Raw genomic sequence first — 24,204 nt, 5'->3', positions numbered from 1 at the left:
TTTTTTTTTGAGAGACACTATCTTCTATTTAAAATATGAAACATGTTATAAAAAATTATTTTTTAAAAAATATAAAAAAATCTGATAATTGCATATGGGACTTTGGACCTTGTTTTTTTTTCGTTTTTTTTGGATTGTTACCCTCTTTTGAGTTAGGTGGCAAGTACAGTTTAATCCGCCATATTACGTTTAGTTGTCTTTATGCAACTGGCCCTATTATATTTTCCACTTTGTAATTGGGCATCATAGCAAAATTCGCCAATACACCATTACAAACAAACTCTTATAAAGAGCATCTTTCTAACTAGGAGGAATGTTTGGAAAAAGTTCCATGTGTGCAAGATTCCATACTTAAAAATCACCCCCCTTTGAAATCTCCCATAACATATTCACTCTTTTTTTTGCTCTCATTAATATAAGGTATAAACTCTCTCCCCATATTTTTCCTCATAACCAAAAATATTCAATTATACAAAACTTTCAGCTCCCTCTTTTGTCATAAAATGGAAGCAACACATTTTTTAGGAAGCAGGGGCTCTAGTCTATTGTCAACCTTGCCTCATCGGAGACATAAACACAATAAGCATAAACAATCTTCTCTCCTCGTCGTCGCGGTTCTTACCCCTCCGGCCACGGAAAAAACCAGTTTTATTCCGGCTGATAATTCCATGTCCGGAGTAGGAAAAAACACCACTGCAATATACAATGATAGCTGGTTTGATCGGATTGCCATTGACTATCTTTCCAAGAGTGTTCAATCAGCAACAGGTTCTTTTTCATTTTCATTTTCATTTTCTTTTTCTCCATTCCAAAAAAGAACAGAAAAATGGAAAGAAATTGATTGTGCATGAATCTGACTGATATAATATGAGAAAATGGTTTTGCAGGGTTGATGAATAGGAAGAGTGGGTATGAAAGCTTGGTAGAGGCGGCTAGTATGGCAGCTAGGAATTTCGGTCCATTGAAACAGCATGAAGTTGTTATACAAGCTCTAGAGAAAGCCTTCCCGAGACCGATACTGTCACTGGCAAGTTCATTTTCTTTTCTTTTTTCTTCTTATTCTTATTGTTATTGTCACAAAGCCTTCCCAAGACCAATACTTTCACTGGCAAGTTCATTTTCTTTTCTTTTTTCTTCTTATTCTTATTGTTATTGTTAAAGATTTTTTTTTGTTTTTTTTAATAGAATGGTTTGGTTAATCGCTTCATTTTGGATATACTTTTTAGTATTTATTACTTCTGTGTATGTTTATTGGAAGATCAATAATGCCGAAACAAAAAGTTTTTTAATGTTGCAGATAAAAATGTTACTTCCACAGTCTAAATTCGCAAGGGAATACTTCGCTATTTTCACCACCTTGTTTTTTGCGTGGTTGGTCGGACCCTGCGAGGTATGCCATAACTTTGTTTAGCTTTTTCTTTTTTGTTTGTTTTTTATAAGTATCAAACTTTTTTGTTTTAAAATTCTTTTTTGGGTTTAATATTTACTTGTTCTTGTTCGTGGTACCCCAAATAGAAAAGGATGATAAAATGAATGTATTGTTAATGACCCAATTCTGAAATCAATGCTAGGAAGAGAAACAGGGTTACTTCTAAATTTGGAAGCTAACTTTTGGTGTATTACAATAATTGGAGGAATATGGAGAGCTGATTCGGGAAAGAGACATTGCCTGCAATTTACATTCGTATAATTCGGCTACTTTAAAAACTTTGGTCTCTCAGCAATTATTCTCTTGCATAGTTACAAATATTGCCTCCCACAATTTTGGCCTTTTCTTTTAAACTAGTTATGTACCTCCATTCTTCACAAATACCAATAATAATTACCCTTGAGATCCAAGTTGTTCACCACTATCCTTACACAAGCTTTAATGGGGTAAAATAAAATCATATATATCTATTGGGGTTATGAACAAGTGTCGTATTGCTCAATTCCACACGTTAAAATCCATAGACACCCTCTCTTTATCTTACACACAAACACATATGAACAGGAAATTACATCATTGAAAGCCAAGAAAATTAATTTTTATATTCAACTTTTGTATTTTATGAATTTCTAAAACAAAATCTAACATGGTTTATGATGTTATGGGTTTTACCACCAATACAAGGTCCGAGAGTCGGAGCTGAATGGAAGAAGAGAAAAAAATGTGGTCCGCATAAAGAAATGCAGGTAAGCGTTTAGCTGCTACTCACTTGAGTTTACCAACTTTTACATAATATATTTTCAAGTTTTTAACCCTGGTCCCACCTTACCAACCTAAGAAACGTTCGAGGCCTCAAAACCTTGTGCTCTAATGATTGTTGCGTCCCAGACCCTATCTTCTGCATTTCAATCATATATTTTCATCATTACCATCTAATTGTTGTAATAATTAAATAAATAAATTCACGGTTTGCATTATAATCATCTCAAAGTCAGCACACTGATCCTATTCCTCTTTTTTTGCCTTCTTCTTTTGTAAACAATATTTTCAGGTTTCTAGAGCAAACCAATTGTGTGGGAATGTGCAACAATCTCTGTAAAATACCATCACAGACCTTCATCAAGGAATCTTTAGGAATGCCAGTTTACATGGTTCCAAGTAAGCAAGCTATTGAATGTTGCTTAAGCTCTAAAAAAAAGAAAAAAAAAAGGAAAAAAAAGAAAAGAAAAAGACAGTATCTAACTTCTTTCTACATTGTTTCTCGACTAAAACAATTGAATAAATTTTTACATGTGACCAAATATTAGTTTATTGGAAAAGCATAATGAACAAAAACGGAAAATCATAATTGAAAAGTAATAGTAGCTGCACTTTAATATGTGGAGGTTCATATTCACCATGTCAATGGAGGACCCCATATATAACCACTTGGGGTGCAAGATACTGCAAGTAGACCCGTCCAAATTCACTTAAGGATTCCACCATATATGTATATATAAAAAAATTGACGATAAATGAAGTAGTAAAATGAAATGTGCGAGTAAGATTCATAAAAAATGGACCACATCAAATAGAGTGTCACTAATTGTATGTGCTTTGCAGACTTTGAGGATATGAGCTGCGAGATGATATTTGGCCAGGAGGCTCCAGCATCAAAAGATGATCCTGCACTCAACCAACCATGCTATAAACTATGTAATAATTCAAACTCAACTTGTTCAAAATATCTTAGTCTTGCATGTTACGAAAGTCAGACAAACAGAACCTTTTAGCTGTACCAAAATTTGGACATTCTAATATTTATATATATTTACAAAATTTGTGCAGGTAAAGCAAATAGCCATCTGTAACATTATTAATGGTGAAACAATCCAATTTTTACTGTTCATATATCAAAGTCAACAATTTAGTTATATTTATTTGAAAAATGTTTTCGAACTGTTTTCAAGACTCATGAGTCATGACTTTAGTTTGGAAAAATTAGAATTAAGAACTGTACTGACATCCTAGAAACGGACAAGCCTAGTATTTAGCCCACTTAAGGAACACTAACAGCAGCACTAAGCCAAAAATGATCAATTCTAACAGTTTCAAAACAGAGTTTGTCAATTTTGACAGGACATTAGTATTTGTGTTAAGCCCATCAAATTCAAATGTTGCATAAATACAAAGGAATTTGACAGCTGACTTATGAGATACAGGCGGAGGAGCAAAGATCATTTTCTTGCTCCTGAAATTGAAACTAGCTAGGACATGCATCTTATTCATGGATGACAATTTGAGCTCCAACAAGCAACCAAGAAAAAAATGGTACCAAAACTCAACCAATTAATCATGGAATATATATATATATATATATGTTCTGAAAGAAACAAAGTAAGGATACCATAAGGTGTCAAAATATATTTGGTCTGCAACTGTATCAACATTTGCACTAATCATGGTCACAACCCAAATGAAGCATAAACATAAATTAAATGGAAAAAATTTAAGATATCAGACACATCCAACAAAATGTTCATGACTTTTGTTTAAATGAAGAAAAGTTGATTCTTCAGAGGTGTATTTTACGTCTATGATGAGGCTTGCACTTATTATTTACTGCAATGGCAAAGCCTAGTAGGTTCCTTAGAGAATAAAAGCTTTGACCAAACACTGAACTATTGACTGCTTTAAGATCTAGTCAGCAAAGGTGGACCAAGAGTGTTTCCCACCTTCAATTTGCTATCATAAAGTGATTTAACTCTGAGATTCTTATGACGTCTTTTCTGTCTCACCAAGAGAGCGACTGAGTGCTCCGACCCATTTTTGAACCCCCATTAAAAAGTTTTGGTTGAAAGTGGTTTTTCCATTATAATAAAGTTTTGAAGTTTTTTTAAGGGTTTTTTTTTTTTTTTTTTTTTTTTTTTTTTTTTTTTTTTTTTTTGTGCCAGACAATAAAAAATGGAAGGACAAAGGCACATTAATCGGTCGGAAAGTAATTTTTTCTCCCCTAATCACCAGTTTTGTGTCTCCATAACGCATCATACCAATCAGGAAAAAAACCATCTTTAAAACACCGGAACTATAAGAATATAGCTTTTATGGATAAACAAAGTCTACTATTCTGCAAACACAGTCTACTATTCTGTCCATCTCATGTTGACATTGATTACTAATGTCAGGGGGCTAACAAAAATTATTGATTTGGATTGAAAACCTTGATTGGGACGCATGGTACTCCACCAGCACTTGTAAGAACTTAACTAGCACAACCTACCACCTAGCTAGCGTAATTTTTCCAGCGTTCATGAAATCCATTATCTGTCAGCAGATAAGCGACTGAATCGGATATAGGCCCTTATCCATCTTCCTAAGCTTTTCAACTGCTTCGTACTCGACTATGAAGACTAAGAAATCGTGGCTTTTCAAAGAACGATAGTAAAATTACGATATGGGGAACAGTAAAAAATTAAAATAAAAGAAAAAAAGAAAAAAATCTCATTTGAGAAGGAAGTATTGAAGGAGGAATGATATGCATGGTGAAGTCTAGAGGGCTATGTTTGATTGGTTGGTGAAGATCATTAACTTTACAATTTTAACATGGCAAATTCAAAATTTCCAAGTCTATCAATGTAAAGTCGCCGGGGAATCAATCGGATTTCCAGGACGGTGTTGTACTTGTACTTAAGATGGGTCACACTCACTGGATCCAGCCCAATAGTAGCTTAGCCTAAACAAGACCAATAACTTTCAGGCTAATGGAAGGAGAGTGCATAAAAGCCATGGAATCTCCAACTCAATCTTGCATTAAAAATAAATAAATAAATAATCCTTTTAAGGTTACATATTAATAAAAATAACAAACCTTTCAAACAAATACCTCTTATGAACAAGTGAATTAGCAAGATAATGTGTATTTTTATTCAAATTTCCATAATATATTCCTGATAATCTCACGTCTCTAAATTGGATTTTATATGCAGAGAAAATATATTCCACGGTGCCTTAGCCAAGGACCATGTTCCCCTTCTGGGTTATTTATTTTTGCAGTACACTGAGGTGAGCCAATAATGAAGTCAAATTATCATCCCCGCATAAAGGACCCCTATGGAGGGGACAACGACCAGGAGATTATTATGACTTCCCGGACTGTCACAGGGATTGGACAGTATTAGAGACCCTTTCTTTTCTTATTTAATTTATTTTTTATTATTGGGCAGATGTGGTCACCGTTTTATTAGCCCCAAAAAATAATGTAGCACATAAATGAAAAAAAAGTCCATAATAGGGGCATGTGGCTTTGCCAGTGCACCCATCCACGTCCCCACTACATTCATAGATAAGCTTGTGTCCTTTCCACATGACAAGGACCCCATTTTCTTTAGCTTTCTTTCAGAAATTCTTGGTTTTTGCTTCTTAAAGATTTCTACTTGGGAGAGGGGAACACACAAGTAATGGGTATGCACCGAGGAAGATTAATTAGACTCTCTTTGTTAGGTCGTTTGTGGGCTTTACTCATTAATAACAGCGCGTGTGCCTCTGGTTGAATGGGCTGGCCAACTGTCAAAAAGAGTAGGAGGCTGACTCTGTGGGGGATACGGGCCATTAAGCCCTACAGTACCTTCAAGGCCCACACATCCCATGAGACAAAGTATGCTTGAGGTAACTGTTTTCTAATCTTCGACGAATCCCACTGTATGTGAACCTTTTCCTATAATTCCATTATACTTCCTCTTGTATTATCACAGCAATTTTGTCATATTAAAGGATGACACAAGGCATGCTTCTAACATACTATCCCGGGTGTTTCAGTTAGTCATTATTGAGAATAGAGAAAATCTAAGGAATAAAAAAAAACAATAATGAAACTTATGGATAGGTATATAAACAAATGAATGCTTGTTCATGCAATGTGACCTATTGTGCAATTTTTGGTAAAAACAATTTGGAAAATTTTGTTCCAACAATATAATTACTTTTGCTAAACAATAGTATAAGTAGTAATCGTAATTATGGAATTCAACCAAAAAAAAAAAAAAAAAAAAGCACAAAAGAAGAAAGAAAGAAGCAATCATAATTATGGTTTTGCCAACTCTGGTGCATAACAATATAACTCAGTTGTTTATTCTAAGTATTGATATTGATTATGAAATATTCGTGATTTTATTAATAGAAAGATGGCTTTAATACTCTCCACATATAAACACAATATGCGCAGCTTGAAGCTCTCATACCACATCGAGTTCGGTAACATCGTTAATGAGGTGGTACATTCACATGAAAAGAAACAACTTTTTCTTTTTCCCCCAGTTATTTTACAGTTGCAAAGTAGGTAGGTACTCAGATTTTTCCTGATTTCCGTGAGGAGCTCAACATTTTGGCAAATTCTAATCTAAAAAACAAATAGAGACTAAGAATAATATTCCCAAAAAGAAGGAAAAAAAAAAAGGGAAAAACGAAAAAAAGCGCCGAATATTAATATATATATATATATATATATATTAGTTTCAAATATTCCCTCGCTTTCAGAACAGCAATTTCCTACAAGATGCGGAGGGTTTACTAAACTTGGCAGCAGAGAAAGCGAGTTCACGGATGGTTTCGCCAATTAAATCCTTGAATATGAGCCGTTCGATGTCCAAAACGGATTCCGACATTTCAATCGGGCAATCCTCCCATCCATGAATGGCATCCCCTGCTAGATCCTTCCTTAGCACTCCACATATCACTTCGACCAAGTTCTCCGACTCATCCCTCTCCCGAATCTTCCGAAATTCCAACCAGATTTGTCGTACTGAGTTTTGTTCCGCCGTCGAATAATTCGTCCAAGAAACAGTTTTCCAAGGCGGTAATTGTCGATTTCGACTCTGAATTTCATTAATGGTGTCGAAAATAAGCCTTCTCCGCAGTCTGGATGCCTTGGACGTGTCCTTCCCTTTGAGATATTGTTGCTTTTCTAGTAATTGGAAGACGTCCGAATCCTCAGGCAAGTAATTGGAAGCTTGTAGAATCTCTCTAATATAGACCAGATCACAGTCGTCGGAATCATTGAACATCGATTCAACGGGCGAGATTGCCGGAATCCAAATTTCATCTTCAAATTCAACCGGTTGATCTGGAATTTCCAAGAACAAACAAGCTCAGTCAGTACGTAAATGGTTAACAAAAATAATCGTGTATAGCTCCAATTAAAGAAAGGAACACATCGAAAACTGCATAAGAATTAAACATGCTCCAAATTTCTATTAAAAAAAAAAAAAACCGAACGGTCCCCCACTGGACCACGTCGATGTACGGAATCAAACATTTACTACGATTACAGAAGCAAAAGGTCGGTTTATCTATTCTTCTTTCCAATTTATCAATGTGGATGATCGATTACAGTTACAATTCATCAATAATGGATTCCATTTGACTAGGAAAAAAAAAAAACGCCGTCTTTATCCAACGCCACTGCCATCAACATCGCAGTGTACGACCACACCGAACTACAATGTGAAACTCAAATCTACCACACCACCTCCCGCACATTTTAGAATTCTCACCTGTATTTCTCCCTCTCCCCTCTAGTGGTTAAGCTCGGACCAATCGACAACAACCACGTCAGCACCAAGATTTATTGTGGGGGAAATATAGTGCTGAGCTGGTTGTGAAACACTTTTGGGAGTCCTGATGTGGAGTGCATTTTATTGGTTCATAAAACCAAAACTGACACAATATTCATTCTGGTAGGGACCACAAACTCGCAACCCAGAGAGAGAGAGAGAGAGTAATGCAGGACAGTACAACTGTTAAAACCTAGAGGGGCTAAAATACAGTGCGTACGTCACCGTTTGTCAAATGCAAAATCTAGCAAATGGAAAAAAGTTACCAGTGTCTCCATCACCTTTGAAATCAATGCTACGCTTCAACACAGGGGACGGCAACGATTCGTCCTTGTAGAAAGACGAGTCGAGAACAGATACGGGACTCGGTTGCAACTCGGTTGCAGTGATTTCAGCTATACTGTTAAGCAGTTTATCACACCTCTCCAACAGGCTCCGACCTTCCTTGTACTCCTCCACCTTAGATCTCTGTTTTCACACAGAACAGAAGCATTTATAACAGATAAATTTAAGCTAAATTACGAAGTTAGTTTTTTGATTAAATCGATAATGTGGACTAAAATGAAGATAATCAAACTGTCTTTTACCTCAGCGTCGGTTTGGGAAGACGTGCTTATGCTGCTTTCGGACATGGTGGATGACTCGTCCTCTGCTTGAGGAAACACTTTCTCTTCCTTCCGACAAATCTCTGCGGTTCGTTTTCTGTTCCTTGGTGATCGGTTGGAGGAAGTTTGTTGATCGGAAATGATCCTCCTCGAATTAACTTTAGGAGAGCTAACCGGAGAGATTCTTCTCTGGTCTACGAAATCATTATAGTTGGTTTTCCTCTGTTGTGTCTCAACGTTCAACGGTCTTCTCCTATTCGGACTCTTGGTGCTATTCTCAACCCGATACGGCGGGGGACTTGAATTCCTTCCTCTGCATTGGTACCGCACATTCCGATCAATTTCCGTCCGGTCACGCCTCGGGCTCACAGCCGGCGAAGTCTCGCCGCAGAGATTATGATTCCGGCGATTACTGGGTCTTGATCCATAGCTTGAAGGCGGAGGAGAGTCACTGCCGACCATCCTCGATGGTCGACTCATCGGAACAGCTGATCTGGATGGTTTCATTACAACAATGGGAGATTCATCGTGCGAAAAATTGCGGTCGTACACGAAATTCCTGTAGTTGAGGTTCGAAGGTTTCTTGGAATGGAGGAGACCTTTGAGTTGCAGAGCTTCTAGGATTTGCTTTAGAGTCTCCAAATCTTTGGACGGCTCATCGATCCCTCTCATCTTCAACCTCTTCTCAATCTCACCGTAGACTGATACTGTATGCTTAGGTTCGGGAAAGAAGTCTGCAGAATTGAAGAAACTCTTCCTCTGTCCCATCCCTTTATGCTGAAGTTTAGGTGGCTCGGCTTTCGCATCCCGTACGACATACCCTCTTGGATCTACAGCTCTAGCATTATAAGCTCGATCTTCGTTTGCTGCATTGTCTCTCATTACATTGCTGGAAATGTTGGCTTGCTGGGATTGCTTCAGCTGAAAAGTGTTTCCGTCGATAAATCGGTACTGATACAGATCTCTGGAAACTCTGGATTCGGAAGCAGATCTCCGCAGTTCAGCGTTCTTGACTGGCTCGGGATCTGAATGGGGCAATGGTTCGAGTCCCATCAGCCGGGCGATAACGCTTGGTGAACGACGCTGCTTATCGTTGTCATCTCCTTCTGCTGCTGAGTTCTCGCACCGATTGGCCGACAAAACGGCTGCATTTGTTCTGATCTCCTTCGGATAGAGACTTCCTTTGGCATCAGTGGTGGCTCTGCTATCCAGAGACAGTCTCGGAGCTTCTCTTGAGAACTTCCAGGAGGACCTAGTGCCTTCTTTGAATTCAAAAACCGGAAGAGGAAGAGGAGACTTCGGCTGAGTTTCTTGCGGTACTATGGGACTCTCCGGCACCGGTAACCGGAGCTCCGTCATCGTAGGAGATTGTTTCAATCGGTCCGGTGACGCTGTTGATCTGTTTCTTTGTTGTGTCTCCAATTCTGTAGATAAAGCCGGAGACCCAATGGTACTCTCCGACTCCGGTACCGTATCTACCGTTTGAGCCTGCGAGTTTTGTTACACCCAATCAAAAAAATGGCTAAAAAGCCAAAAAGGGTGGAAAAAGATTGGAACCACCATTTTCCTGTACCTTCCCAAAGGTCCATATTGAACAGAGGGAAAGCCAAAAGAGTAGTTGAATAAACTCACCAGCACAGAAGGAGGGAGGCGTTTGGTAGAATAAACACGTTTCCCGGCGAGAATCTGGTGGCGGTCGAAGATCTGAAGGAAACCAGCCATGCAACCCATCTGTTTCTCTATATGCTTCTCCAGATTCTGGTCTTGTACTATCCCCGTCGTCATTTTTCCTCGCCTTCAATACTCACTCTCTCTAAACAATAAAAATAAACTCTCACCCAAACTTATCACTATCGAGTCTCTAACTCTCCAATCTCCATTTCTCCGTACCACACCCACTCACTCTCTCTCTCTCTTTCTCTCTCTCTCTCTCTCTCTGATTTTGTTCAGGCGCCGAATATGCTTTAATCTGTTTTCTCCCGCTTTTCTGGTCTTTTAAAGGGGTGGGCGGACTTAATGGAAAAAGGCAGGGCAGTAATATAAAGATCGAAATTCAATAATTACCCCTGCTATTTTAGCAAAATGCCAAAAGTGCTTCGACGGTTTAAGAAAATTGACAATTGGGTCCTTAAACAATGGGGCGGGGACTTTGAAATTGGGATTCTAATTTTCTTTTATTGCAGAGAGAGAGCCGAGCGCAAGGACCTGGACCCGCAGGCTGGCTCCGTGGGTGATGCTCTCTACGTGTCAGGTACCCACTTCCTCGATTTTCGTGCTTTTGATGACCGGCTTGACCCTCTCATTCCCAAAACTACCCCCCAACTCATACGCCTGTTTATATACTTTGATACCTTCTTATTGATTCCAACTCAGGGAAGATCTCCACCGTTGATCTTCCATCAGATGGGCGTTCATTGATAATATTTTAGCGCACTTAAACCAGCAAATTAACGCGGATCACGAGGGAAGTTGAGGACTGAGAGAACTGAGAAAAGTAGGATGAGAAATATTAAGGACAGCCCGTGAGTAAAGCATTGGAAATTAATCTCTCTTTTTTCTTTTTCTTTTTTGTTTTTTATATAAAGCCAGTCTCTCTCCTCTAATGAGCGTGCGTGAAGTAGCAAAACGACGCAGCTCCGTAGTAGGCGCTTTACCGGATAATTGAATATGGACTGGAAAGCGAGAGCGAGACGGTTGCACCAATCTCACCCTCACAGGCGGACGATTACTTGGAACGCGGTGACCATATTCACCTTGCTTGACACGTGCCCTGCATACGAATTCACAGGTGGCACTCTGTACACGTAAGAACACTCAAATACCGGCTTTTCACTTGACATATATATATATATATATATTTTTTTTTTTTTCCGAGAGAACCAAGTGGCCAGCAACACAGAGGCAATGCTTTTTATCAAGAACCTGCCACGTGTATAGCCATCTACATGAATGAATTTTTAAGATTCTGCCGTTATCTCTTATCTCTTCTTCTTATAGACTCGCACAAGACAAGGACATGGGTTCACCGCTTCACTCCTCAACATTCTTTTCAAATATTTAGAAACAAACTTTTCCTTTTCACTTAATTTAAACAAACCGGATAAAATAAATCTAATTGATATTTGGCTGAACAAATATTGATCATGAAAAAAGAAAAGAAAAAACAAAAAAAAAAGGAAAAACTATATAGTATATAGCAGCGGTAATTTAAAGCATCCTTGAAAGGTTCTTGCGTTGCATGAATGTTAAACTGGCTAGACTTCTAGATGTGGTGTGGCCAAAAGGCGTATTACGTGTCATGTTCAAACACAACAAAACCCAAATATCAATCTTCTTTTGCCCAACGACTACAATCATACTTCATCCCTTTGTGGCAACTGTTTCTACTGCTTTTGAAGTTCCGAATTCGAATGGCCATTGCATGTTCAATCATTGTGGTTATCCACTGTTTGACTGATGCTGATATTTATCAACTAGTCCAAACCGTATACATATATATGGTTGATGCCAAATTAACTTTTTCCCTGTCCAGATTTCTAAATGCATGATTATATTGTGTAGCAATTTTTATTTATTTTTTATTTTTTATTTTTTAAGCTAAGCTAAGTTTGCTGCATTAATTTCATCAACCGCTTGCATTTCACGTAACTTATCTTATAAATTTACGACAATGCTGTGGTATTAGTGCCGTTATAGCCTCACATTAGACAATATCGTTTAATAGGATTTCTGCTTTCCTTTTAAAATCTGTTATGAATTTCCTCAATTCTGTCTGGATTTTTCCTTTTATTTTATTTTTTAAAATTGGGGTTTTATTCTTCCAACGGTAAACTCACTTGGTTGAGTTAAAAGGGTGTGAATATCAAGATGATTTCTTTGCTTATGGTTTTAGCAAATGCGTGACTATATGCACTCACAATTGAACACTTGCTATAAATATGATTAATGATTTTGTGGATCTTGGTCTTGATAAAATGCATACGTTCCATGGATTTTTGGCTTAGCTTAAAATTGAAATGTGATTTAAATACTTTTATTTGATTAGAATAAAGTCTATTACAGCTTTCTCAACGTACTCGGAAATTTGATATTATATAAATTTCGTCTTAATTTTATTACTAAAACTGTAAGTTGCAGAACTGCAAGTTGGTCGGTAACTTGCAAGAATGTGCAGCTGGTATGTTTCTGCTGTCAACTCCCCAAGTAACCTAATCCAAAATTGGGAATTTAAAACTTCTAAGATTTGATTGGCTAACAGGGTTATCAACTCTAGTTTAATCCAACTTGTGTTTATTTATTTAAGATTATATATATTTCAAATTATATGCAATATTTCCCAATAAATTATTATTATTATTTTTTTTATGTACATGTGAATCCTATTCAGGTATAATTTTTAAAATTAAATTATATTTACTCATAGAGAAGGTATGGATATGTATGATAACAGAGGTTTCTAAACATGTTATTAATGTTAGCTATCAATTTGCCTCACTAGTTATCAATTTGCGATATTCACAGTAGTGTAGCAAACTCTCATTTGTGAATTAGCCAGATAAAACAAATTCTGGTTATTTTTCAGGGGGTGACATCTTTTTACTGTTTGCTATACCTTCCTTGTATGCCATTTACATCTACACTGCAACTATATACAGGAAGTAACAAATTTTATTGAAAATAATTTAGATCCTTCATCATACTTCAAAAAAAAAAAAAAAAAAACAGCATGTATCATTCCTTGTCTCACAACTTTTTTTTTTTTTTTTTTGGGGGGAAAATTCGCCTCACTAGTTTTTTTAGTTGCATTTTTATTATCCGTTCTGATTGATGCCATGAAACTGAAAGTAAAATTGAGCTTGAGGTAGAAACATGGAGTTAAAATTCTGGGAATGAAGAAGCCAAAACCCGATCCAAGTTACTGGGATTCATTGATGTGACATTAATCCCAATTCCAATAGGATGGAATGCAAAATCAAATTCTTGATAGGAAAATAACTTTCCTGCTTGCCAAACATAGTCAATTACAGTCACAACATAATCACCTGTATGACATGGGCCTCGTCATAATAAGTGGGGTGGTTCCAATCATCAAGAATCGGGGTCAGGCTGCCACCCCATGTGGATTGTCTTAAGCCAAAAAAATAAATTAACAAATAAATAAATAAAAGCATAGGCTTTCTGTTTGTGCCATGTGAGGCTGTTAGTCTGTGGAGTTCTATCCCAACCCCCTATATTTCACATTCTTAAAGGACCTAACATCTCTTTCATTTGTCTTGTCTTTGGGTCTAAAAACAATTATTATGTATGCAATGTAATAAAACTATAAAAGAAAGCATGCCAGACTCCTTTCTCAACTTTTTTTTCATCCCTCTCTCTCTCTCTCTCTCTCTTTTCAATTAATCCACATGCATTTCAGATCTGCGTACACCCCCACTTTGAAGTTTCAACCCTTTTCCTCATCATAAATTCATCTTACTCATCTGATCTGACCACTAACTGTAAAACAAATAAATAAATATTAAAAAACGAAAATAATAAAAGTAATTTCTCCAAAGTAATAAAGTAAAATAAAATCAAATAAAAACTGAGTGGGTCCACTCTCTTCATAAGTTCCTCAAGTTCCCATGTCCTGGTTACATGAATATGGTAGGAGAGCACAGTTTCCAAACCTGAAACTCCCATGTTCTCTCACCGACCCACCACTTCTGCACACATTCCTCTGTATCCCATGTAATTAAAAAATCAAGAAGCCCAGTGGTTTGTGCCCTTTTAGGCTTTGAAAGGAAGAGGGCAAATTCCAAAACTCTCTTTCACCTTTATCATATATGGATGCTCTATTGGTCTATGGAATATTGATTTGGGGCTACTCAGTAAACAAATTACAAATAGGGGGTTTCATATATATATATATATATATAAGAAAGTGAATATATGAGTTGTAGCAAAGCTAGCTCGTGGAAATGTGCCGTTAATTCCTATGTGGAATATTATCCCCCTAAGCTTGTATGGTTTGAGAATCCCCTATGCTCTATTAACTTGTATATATTTTATTCTACAAATTAGCTGATTGGAGAGAATTGATTTGGGAATGCTGAATCAATCATGAAGGATATGGGATTCTGATTCCTTTCCCTGCCGTTCAGTAGTTGGGTTTCCTCGGAGACTGTCAACTCTCATTCTTTATTTTTTCAGCCAGAAAAAAGAAAACCTTTTTTTATTTTGACTTTATTAAATATTATCGGATACTCCTCTATTTCTGCTAACGCATTTTCTTGCTCATAAAAAAGTTACCTTGTTTGAAAAGTATAAATCTGGTAGTGAAAGAAAATATTTATTACGAGATAAACGAAAATAAATTATTAATATTTCACACGAGAAGCGAACATGTAGTAAATACTACTTAGTTTGTGTATAATTTTATTGCACTGTGTCCTTATTTTTTTGATATACATACTAATTATAATAAATATCTGTCCAATATAAAATGTTACATATTTCTTTCACATACTTATTTTCCACGCACGAGCTATGGTCCACCGGTAATATCTTTGAAATATCAAGTCAAATAGTCTTCGAGTACCTTTATACTTATAATCCAATAACAAAAAGAATGTGTCATGACCAAAGGTTAAATCTATAATTATATATATATTATCTCCTTTAAATTTGAAAATTATAATATAAAGTATAGTGGCAAAATATAAATGCCTATGAATAGTTGTCAATTTTGGAATGTAGTAGGGGAAGGCTAACTCTAACCCCACAATTGGATTTTATCATCAATCTTCTAATTACATGTATGGAATATGTGTCATGCGCCTACTATATCCAACATTTTTCACAGAACATCCAATTATGAGGGCGCGGTTCTTCCAGCATGCACATGATGTTACCTTATTTTCATTTTCTCATATTATCATTTTTATTTATATATATATATATATTTTTTAAGTTTGGATAATACATGCAGATTGCACATGCCATGACGTATATCTTACATTAGCATGTTTTTCTGCTAGATCTTGCCTTTTATTTCTCCATAATTATCCATAAATAATTGGATTGGATGTTGATTAATCAGTTATAACTCTAACATATATTGACATTACAATATCTTTATTTATTTTGGTCTTTCTATATTATATCCCATTAAAATTACTGAAATGTACCAAATAATATTTACACTGCAAACAGCAAAATTATTCTTATTTTTCAAAATAAATATCTAGTTACTGTTGTCACAGTGGCCTACTACTTTACGCTGCTAAACACAAACCAACTATGAGTTCTTTTTCTCTTTTTCCTCTTAAAAGTTGCAAATTAAATAATTTAGATATGTAAATGTCAAATTTAGATTTTGCCTAAAAGGACAAGGGTTTGGAATTTACGGTGGTGAGCTGAAGCATATATACATGTAAAACCATTCATGAGCAGGTTCATTTTCGCAAGAGTCCAAAACATATATTAGGACCCTTTTTAAAGTTAAAAAAACAAATTAATGGGGCCAAAGAGGAGGACAAATGGAAAGCGATATATATAAATATATTTATACACATTTTAAATATTTGCAGGTTAAAAAAAAAAAAAAAAGTTTTTGCAGGTTTGTCAAAAATGAAATGTATTTGAGGGAAAAAGCGAGAGGTTGGTTCTCTTTTCCACTTTGCTTGGGAAGCGTAAACCCATCTGCCAAAAGCAAAGGGCTCTTCTCACATTGATGGATGCCCATTGCCCACCCTCACATGCCTTTCCTCTCTCTCTCTCTCTCTCTCTCTGTCTCTGTATAAGTGCAGGGTCTTCATTTAGGGAAACGAAGAGCATGGAATCGTATTATTATTATTATGAAGGAGTTGTTAATTATATAATCTTAAATATATACATGATTAAGTACTAATTTATAATATAATAGTTTATCAGTTAATGTTTTAAGTTTTCTATGAAAGTTGAAATAACTTGTTCACATTTCAATGCATATTACTTCTATATTTAAGAGCATCATGATGATCGATGATGTAATGGTCTTGTTCACTTTGGTTGTTGCCTGCCAGCTCATCTTCAATTTATTTATATTAAGTACCGATTTCTGAAAGATTTTTACAATTCACTAACACATATTTAAAATTTTAAATCACTATCTTTTTTTTAGTTTAATGTTAATGAATGAGAGGGTTGAGAAACTCTTAAAGGCCAACTCTATTCAATCAAACGAGTTCAAAGAGTTTTCACAACTGTTTGATAAATAACTTAATTGCAGTCCTCCTCAAAGAATAACCATTTCTTGACCTGCGAATTAAAGAACACAAAAGAGATGAGTCGTCTGAATCTGTGCATAAAATTCTATTTATTTATATCATTTCAATTTCCTCATATGTTTGATTCTACGTTCTATATTAATTTAGCCAACTGTTCATAATTATTTATTATTATTATTTTTCATAAAATCACAACTGCTTCAATCACTATGTTTGATATCTATACTAAAATTCCATGTATAAAATGAGAATTAATTTATAATTATGACTGATGGAGACAGATGGAAGTCTGAAAATGTTGCCCTAGTTCCCATCGTCTAGCCTTGGTTGATGGAGTTCAATACAACACTAAACAAAGTGAATATAAATTATTTTCCAAGTGTACTTGGAGCTACTTTTGGTGTAGATTGAAAGCCGAAACTCGGCAGGTAAGAATGGGCTAATGCCTTTTAATGTTCGAGACTTAGCCCAATAAAATGGGGCATAAATAAGAATTTTTGAACAGAAAGGCCTAATAGGCCCAATACCAGAACCACTTGCGTAACATGTAGATAAGAGTGGCTGCGTGACGAAATCACATTGGAAAGAAAGAGAAGTAAAATTGATCGTACCCAAACAAAGAGGGGCTCACCCATTTTATCTTCCACGTGTAACCCAGTAATCAACTTCATCATTGTAAGGGTGTCACAGAATGGGAGGGAGTGTCCAAAACGCAGAGCAATGAGGCAACACAAGAAGGATATGCACGTAATCGTAGTGGAAAATGGAGCATGGTCCAATTAAATCTCAGGGAGTGGGAGACAATTAGCTACGAATCCTTAATTCTATTACGGGATTAATAATTAATAAGTTTTGTTTCTAAAAGATTTATCAATTGAAAACAAGAGTATTGTTAATCTTTGCAAATTAAAATCTCAATTGAAAGGAAGCACAAAAATACAATACCATTCCGCATAACAGGCAAGACCCATCTCGCTTTGAGGTTAATCCCCATTCAATTCTCTCACTTTATTCTTTCTTTCACTTTCACAATTATACTGTTACTGTTGTTCTTTTTTTTTTTTTTTTTGAATCTTATTTTCATATCCCACTTATTGGTTTTTCTAAATATAATCTATAATTCTCTTTTTTTTTTTAATTATATAGTTTAGTGTAATTCTCCTTCTGGGTTGCATGCTTTATTATGAGAAAGGAAGAAAAGAAATCATCTGAAGTTACAAAGACGGTATGTTTTATTTGAGTAAGCACGAAGTTTGTGCCCTTTTTATCTATTGTGATTTGTAATATGTTGAATTTATTTGGTACTGGCAGATTAGCTTCTTTTTTTTCTTTTTTTTTTTTTTTTTCCCCATATAAAATTTTGTTTTTCTGAGGCTAAATTAAAGTTTGATTTTGGATTCAACTAGAAGTTGTATTGGTTTGGACCAAGATCTCATAGTTTACTTTCATCGTGACATGGATTGTTGAAGGCCTATATTGCTTTGACTTAAACCAGTTTATTTGTATATGATGATGGATCTTTTTTCTGTTTGTTGCTTAAACTCTGTGATGGTGAAGAAATTTATAATTCAGAATGAAATCTTGATTTCTACTCAACTACCTAGATCCTTCAATCTGCGCTGCCTAATTGTACTTGGGTTGGGGAAAATTTAACAGTGTATATCTGCATTTTTTCTGAGTATCCATTTGAGAATATCAATGTAACGATTGGATAAATGTAAATATCACATGAGAGGCTCTTCCAGTTTTTATTTATTTATTTTTTAAATTTTCAGATTCAAGCTTGAAAGATTTGAAAGAAAAATGAAGTTCGAAGAGGGAAGTGCAGTGGAGGTGTTAAGAAGAGAAAAAGATCCATATGGGTCATGGTTCTGTGGTAATATAATTGCAGAAGATGGTGATTACTACATTGTCAGGTATGAGTTACTCATGGACGATGGAGGAGAGCCTGTCATTGAAAGGGTTCACGAAGAAGAAATCAGGCCTCAGCCTCCACATCATCAGGAGCAAAAATGGACCATTGGTGATATAGCTGAAGCATTTGATAAGCAATGTTGGAGGCTTGGGAAGGTAGCAAAAGTGTTGAAGAATAACCGCTTGGTTATCAAATTTTTTGGGTCAATCCAACTTAAGGAATTTCATGCATCTGATCTAAGGATTCGGCAAGCTTGGCATGAGAATAACTGGTCTATGTTTGTAAAGGTAAGGGAATGAGTTCTTGCTCTTGAACCTTGCCAAATGTAAAACTAATATTTGTTTTGCTTGCGTTTTTTGCTACTAAGAACATCTAGTTTGTTTGTAATTATTCATTTACATGAATTTGGACAAATGATTAACATACAAGCACAATTCTTCATAGTTATGATTGTTAAAAGTTTTGCAAGCTCACCTTTTATGATATTTCCACATGCAAATATTCCCTGATGTTTATAATTTGGGGAAAGCGTTTTTAACTTTTGATTGTATTTGAATATATGAGATATTTCTGATGTCCAAGCACATATTTGATATTTCCTACAGGTCCCAAAAAATAAGCAGGAAGCCAAAAACTGTAGACTGAATACTCTAGAGCAATCAGGGAGCTTGGAATGCAATGCTCAAGCACTGGTAAAGCGTGAAGAAACTTGCTCAAGAGAGCAAAAGAGGCAGAAAGTTCTTAAGAAGGGCATGCATAATCGTCTCGGATTTTCCAATTATTTAAGGAACATGAAAAAGGGTCGTGCCTGTCATCCTGAATCATCCTCCAAGGACCTGGTTTTGGAAAGAAGCTTCAAGAAAAGAACAACAATACCAGATAAAGGAAACACTACTCCTCCGGTCGAAGTGGAAAAAGAAATGGTAAACAAATCTACTGATATAGGTACCGTGATCCAAAAAAGAAGAAACTTGTGGATGGATAATTCTTTTCAGCCTCAGTATACTGAGGATAGTTATCAATGCTCCGTTGCTAGTTGTAATTTGAACCCGATCGCTGATGATTGCTCCCGAAGTTCTGATAAGATTATGGAAGTCATATGTCATAGTTCTGATGCTGAGTCAACATTTCCATCTTTATCTAGCAAAAAACATCCATCCATATTTCCTCAAAAACTTAATGTTGACATTCATGAACTAGAACTTCAAGCTTACAAGTCAACTGTGCAGGCACTTCATGCTTCAGGTCCCTTGAGTTGGGAACAAGAATCCATGCTGACAAATCTCCGCCTTTCTCTTCATATTTCTAATGAGGAACATCTATTTCAGCTAAGACACCTCTTGTCTGCTCAGGTTCTTTAATCATCTCCATCACTACTTCTCCACCGTCCGCAAACCAATCAATAGTATAGCTCACTCGTTGACATATTATGGAATCTGCTGAAGATTCTAGTTACATTCTCCTCTGATGTAGACAACATTCTGCTGCCTGTTTCCGTCGTGTAAATTCATGTAAATTGGTCTAGAAGGAATTCAGTTTTGTCTTTATAAACTACGGCCATGTCGAAATACATGCAAAGTCGGCCATCGGTTTACGCCTTTTTGAATTCCATCCTGTTTCCTAAGTTAAATACGAAATGTCTTTTAATATGTTTCATTCAGCTTTTCTTGATATGGCTTTAGCTTGCTTTAGTTTGAAACCTTGATACAAAATGAGCTTCTTTTTTTTCTGTAGATTTATGTAAAGTACAAAATGGGCCTTTTTTTTTTTCTTTTTTTTTTTTTCTGTAGATTTATGTAAAGTTGCTGTCCTGTTGACTTTAGTTTCTACGATTTTAATTGTTTAGTCCTCATTGTCAATAAATCAACTGGCTGTTAGTGGGGAAATTAAAATCTCCTCATTATGTTTCCGTTGCCAAGGAGTCCATTGTGGATTCAAAAGGGTTCCAAAGAGTATTCTACCATGTTTTCTTTTGTTGAAGAAATTCCAGCCTTTCTAGCTACTTACAATGTGGTTGGTGGCTATCTTATTTGGGTTTTTCGAGGGTGGTGGATTATTTTATGTACCAAGTTTGAAGTTTGAAGTTTGGAGTTTTTAGATCTGGTCGATTGAGAATTTGATACATTATTTATTTCACATAATCCAACATAGAATTCTTTTCCTTTCCATGATAAACAACAAAGACAAATTTTTTTGGTGAGTAATAAACAACAAAGACAAATTGTTCCTTACCAATACCAAAAGGTCGTGCGGAAAAGGGCAAAAAAGTACAAATAAAAAAAGGTGTATGTGACCACCCTTGTAAAATTATTCCCACGATAACCGACACCATTTTGATTTTCCAGCCCTGTTGCACCCGCTAACGACATAAAAGATGAAAAGGAAAAGACCAATCTCAAGTCATCACTAAGCTTGGCAGAGAGCAATTTTCGTTGGATATTTACAGGGTGACTGTCGCTAAAAAAGTGCTTCACCTGGTATTAAATATCATATCGAATATGAACACTCAGGTTTCTAAGTAGTTGGTTGTGATATAATTACGTGGATCCCACATCTTCAAATCCCTGTATAATTGCAGTCAGCATGATCTCAGGCTACCTGACATAGTCTTGTTTAACAATGGCTTTAAAGTTGGTAAAAAGCCAAATTTCTTTTTCTTACTCTTCTACAGGCTTTTCAGTTTGTAGATGTAACAGATATACAACTTTCAATTGAAATGGTGGACGACACTTGCCCGTGATACAACTATAGCCCAAAATTTCAGAATCAACATGGACATCAAATTAATCGAGCACATTTAGCCAAAAGAAAATTGTGCTGTATCAGATGAACTAGTTCTTCTATATGGGATATCTCAAACCATCTTGCAACAAATGGCAAGAAATATATATATATATATATATATATTTTTGCTTACAAATCAGAGTATCCAACACCTGCAACCTTGTGAATCCTGTGGTCCTTCAAACCATCGATCCCACATTACGTTTATTGGGCCATTTGTTCTGTAATAGGAATACATCTATCATGGAGCATCAGAAATAAGAGCAACCTGAAGTGATAGAGAGTGAGAAGATGAATGTTATGATACTTACGTTGGGAGCAAAGCATCTGGTCTGGCTTCTATATAGGGCAGCAATCTAGGGGCACGGACAAAAATATATCATCATGAACCATCATATCCATTGTATTTAACTTTTATGATGCCAGAAGAATCATTCTTAATACTTCAGTTTGCAGAATTAGTTATTATCTTCAGAAATTAGGATATGAAGAACCATTTCTCATACTTACTCAGCACATATTGATGAGACATTTTCGGTTCTTTCAAGCTCTTCCAACTCTTCCTGGACAGAGAAAGAAATGGATAAACATAAATCAGAAAAAGAACATTGATATGCCTATACTATAGTTCATACAGCTAAAGAGAAAAACTTAATACATAACCTATGATTCCACAGGAACAGAGTAGTCAAGAATTTATTATTTTGTAGGAGAAAGAAAACCAATGCTTAAAAATATTAAAAATGACAATAAATAGAACACTGCTGTAGTTGGCATCTAAGAATATCTGATACGAAGTTCCAAGAAGGCTAGAAAATTCATAGAGCATCAAAAGGCAAAACAAACCAAATATTTATCCTGAAGGTCAATAGCAAGAGCAGTGCTGTCAATGGCAATCTTAAGACAGCTCTTAAACAGGTCTGTTTACACCTTGATTTCATGGGCATTTAAGTCGCTAATGCTATTACCATTCAACAAAATTCACAGTAAAAAAATACATGCATTTTCTCCTTACTCAAACTTGTTTCAAAGTTAAACAAAATCAATAACTCAGATTCCAAGCTACATAATTTGCATAATAACAAAGGTTTAATAAGCGGCCTTTACTCTTACTTATTCATAGAATTTCCAATTTGCAAAAATATTCTTGTTAGGGATTTACCAACTTCATGCCCATCAGATGTTTATTCGTTCAACAGCCTCTTTTCTCAATTTGATAAAATCAGCGACTCCAATTAATCAATGATTTAAACTAAGAGAAAATTTGATTTACCGATGCCAAAATACCCAACAGAGTGGAACATCTCCAGGTCGCTTCATTCTAAACCCGGTCCAATCTCCCTATGTAGTCAAACCAATTGGGAAATCCAAGAAACTCCCTCATATTCGACGAACGTTAATAATGGGTTAAAGAAACAACTATAGTCAATATCTCATTTTCTTTCATTCTACACAAAAATACCCAAAAAAAGAGAGAGAATTTGCTTCCAAGAATATTAGGTGTAACTCTTTTTTTTTTTTTTTTTTGTTGGCCATTGCATTAAGTATAATATTTACATGCTAAAAAATAAAATAAAATAAAATAAAAGAAAAAGAAAAAAGCTTGTACACCAAGGTTCACGATAACGGAAGCAAAAGCAGAAAAGAATGCGAAAGTTCTTCTAATGGACCAACTTTCTAGGGAAACAAACAGCATTCCTACACAACCAAAAAAAAAGACGGAAAGTTGAGGAAGTAAACAGTGAAGAAAAACCTCCAAGCTTTTGAGTTCTTGTTCGAGGCGTTTGAGCTCAGCAAGAATCCGATGCTTTCCTCTGTTATCATTGGAGGTTGATCCTCCTGCTGCTGCTACTCCTCCTGCTACTCCTCCTACTGAAGAATCGAGCTGTTCGTTGGCAAACGATGGCGTTTCAGTCTCCATCAGTAGTCACACTTTGGAACTAACTGCAAATATGGAGCCTCCACTGAAAGAATACTTCAAACCAGCACATTCATTTGAACCCCATGCTTCTGATTTCTCTCAACCAATTAACCGCATTCAACTACTCTCTCTCTCTCTCTCTCTCTTTCTCTTTCTCTTATCGACCCACGCAGATCTGGAGTGGAGTCTTCCTTCTTCTTTTTTTTTTTTTTTTCCCCTTTTTATTTAAAAGTTTCGGAGAAATAGAATTTCCGTACAAGATCGACTTTTCCCCCTCTCTGTCTGCTTTGCCAGTGTATTTTTTTTTTTCTTTTTTTAGTTGAAACCAACAATTTAAAAATGCAGAAAATTAGCATGACTTTTTGGCCTTCTTTTCTCTTTGCTTCGTAGTCTGTTTCTTAACTTCTTGGAAGGAAAGCCGTTTTTTCCTTGATAGCAAAAACAAACCTTAATAAATAATTGGTTTTCCTATTTCCTTTTTGTTTTATTTGCAACTTTTTCAGTTTTAAATATATATATATTTATATATATTTTGATAGATTAAAATAATCCTAAATTTCCAAAATATTGACTTTAAATGAAAGGAAAAAAGACCAAAATACTGCCCTTTTCCGACCAAAAAAGAACCAAACCAATTAACCATTTCTATAAATTCTCTTGCTTTTCTGTAATAAACATTCGCCGTGTATTTTCTTATTATTTATCTTTTCTCTC

General features: G+C 35.7%; 4 protein-coding genes across 10 annotated transcripts; 2 read left to right on the top strand and 2 right to left on the bottom strand.

Annotated features, from left to right (window-relative positions):
• Positions 1 to 361: 361 nt before the first annotated feature.
• LOC107425854 (beta-carotene isomerase D27, chloroplastic) lies at positions 362 to 3,201 on the top strand. The gene is made up of 6 exons (XM_016035898.4): positions 362 to 768; positions 888 to 1,027; positions 1,298 to 1,390; positions 2,114 to 2,175; positions 2,481 to 2,587; positions 3,032 to 3,201. Exons 1-6 carry the CDS (start codon positions 504 to 506, stop codon positions 3,199 to 3,201), a joined length of 837 nt encoding a protein of 278 aa, XP_015891384.3. The 5' UTR covers positions 362 to 503.
• Positions 3,202 to 6,875: 3,674 nt separating this feature from the next.
• Positions 6,876 to 10,661, bottom strand: LOC125418376 (protein LONGIFOLIA 1). The gene is made up of 4 exons (XM_048461808.2): positions 10,254 to 10,661; positions 8,604 to 10,109; positions 8,298 to 8,484; positions 6,876 to 7,526 (listed from the first exon to the last, which is right to left on the bottom strand). The coding sequence occupies exons 1-4, from the start codon at positions 10,404 to 10,406 to the stop codon at positions 6,937 to 6,939; spliced, it is 2,436 nt and encodes an 811-aa protein (XP_048317765.1). The 5' UTR covers positions 10,407 to 10,661; the 3' UTR covers positions 6,876 to 6,936.
• A 6,888-nt stretch (positions 10,662 to 17,549) lies between these two features.
• Positions 17,550 to 20,456, top strand: LOC125424307 (uncharacterized). Of its 3 annotated transcripts, none has more exons than XM_048481338.2 (4): positions 17,550 to 17,830; positions 18,017 to 18,095; positions 18,646 to 19,072; positions 19,391 to 20,456. In XM_048481338.2, the coding sequence occupies exons 3-4, from the start codon at positions 18,674 to 18,676 to the stop codon at positions 20,144 to 20,146; spliced, it is 1,155 nt and encodes a 384-aa protein (XP_048337295.2). In that variant the 5' UTR covers positions 17,550 to 17,830; positions 18,017 to 18,095; positions 18,646 to 18,673; the 3' UTR covers positions 20,147 to 20,456. The 3 variants fall into 3 exon arrangements, with proteins under 3 accessions (XP_048337295.2, XP_048337293.2, XP_048337294.2); XM_048481336.2 differs by having other exon boundaries at positions 17,550 to 17,852; XM_048481337.2 differs by lacking the exon at positions 18,017 to 18,095 and having other exon boundaries at positions 17,550 to 17,852.
• A 1,235-nt stretch (positions 20,457 to 21,691) lies between these two features.
• On the bottom strand, positions 21,692 to 23,912 carry LOC107425920 (guanine nucleotide-binding protein subunit gamma 1). 5 transcript variants are annotated; one of them, XM_060811437.1, is made up of 5 exons: positions 23,323 to 23,912; positions 22,843 to 22,910; positions 22,080 to 22,132; positions 21,881 to 21,925; positions 21,692 to 21,790 (listed from the first exon to the last, which is right to left on the bottom strand). In XM_060811437.1, the coding sequence occupies exons 1-4, from the start codon at positions 23,488 to 23,490 to the stop codon at positions 21,909 to 21,911; spliced, it is 306 nt and encodes a 101-aa protein (XP_060667420.1). In that variant the 5' UTR covers positions 23,491 to 23,912; the 3' UTR covers positions 21,692 to 21,790; positions 21,881 to 21,908. The 5 variants fall into 5 exon arrangements, with proteins under 5 accessions (XP_060667420.1, XP_060667421.1, XP_024932868.2 ...); XM_060811438.1 differs by lacking the exon at positions 21,881 to 21,925 and having other exon boundaries at positions 21,692 to 21,837; XM_025077100.3 differs by lacking the exon at positions 22,843 to 22,910 and having other exon boundaries at positions 21,692 to 21,807.
• Positions 23,913 to 24,204: the final 292 nt, after the last annotated feature.

The sequence above is a fragment of the Ziziphus jujuba genome, chromosome 9 (assembly GCF_031755915.1).
Source record: "Ziziphus jujuba cultivar Dongzao chromosome 9, ASM3175591v1".
NCBI classification, from domain to species: Eukaryota; Viridiplantae; Streptophyta; class Magnoliopsida; order Rosales; family Rhamnaceae; genus Ziziphus; species Ziziphus jujuba.
This window is presented reverse-complemented; position numbering and strand designations above follow the sequence as displayed.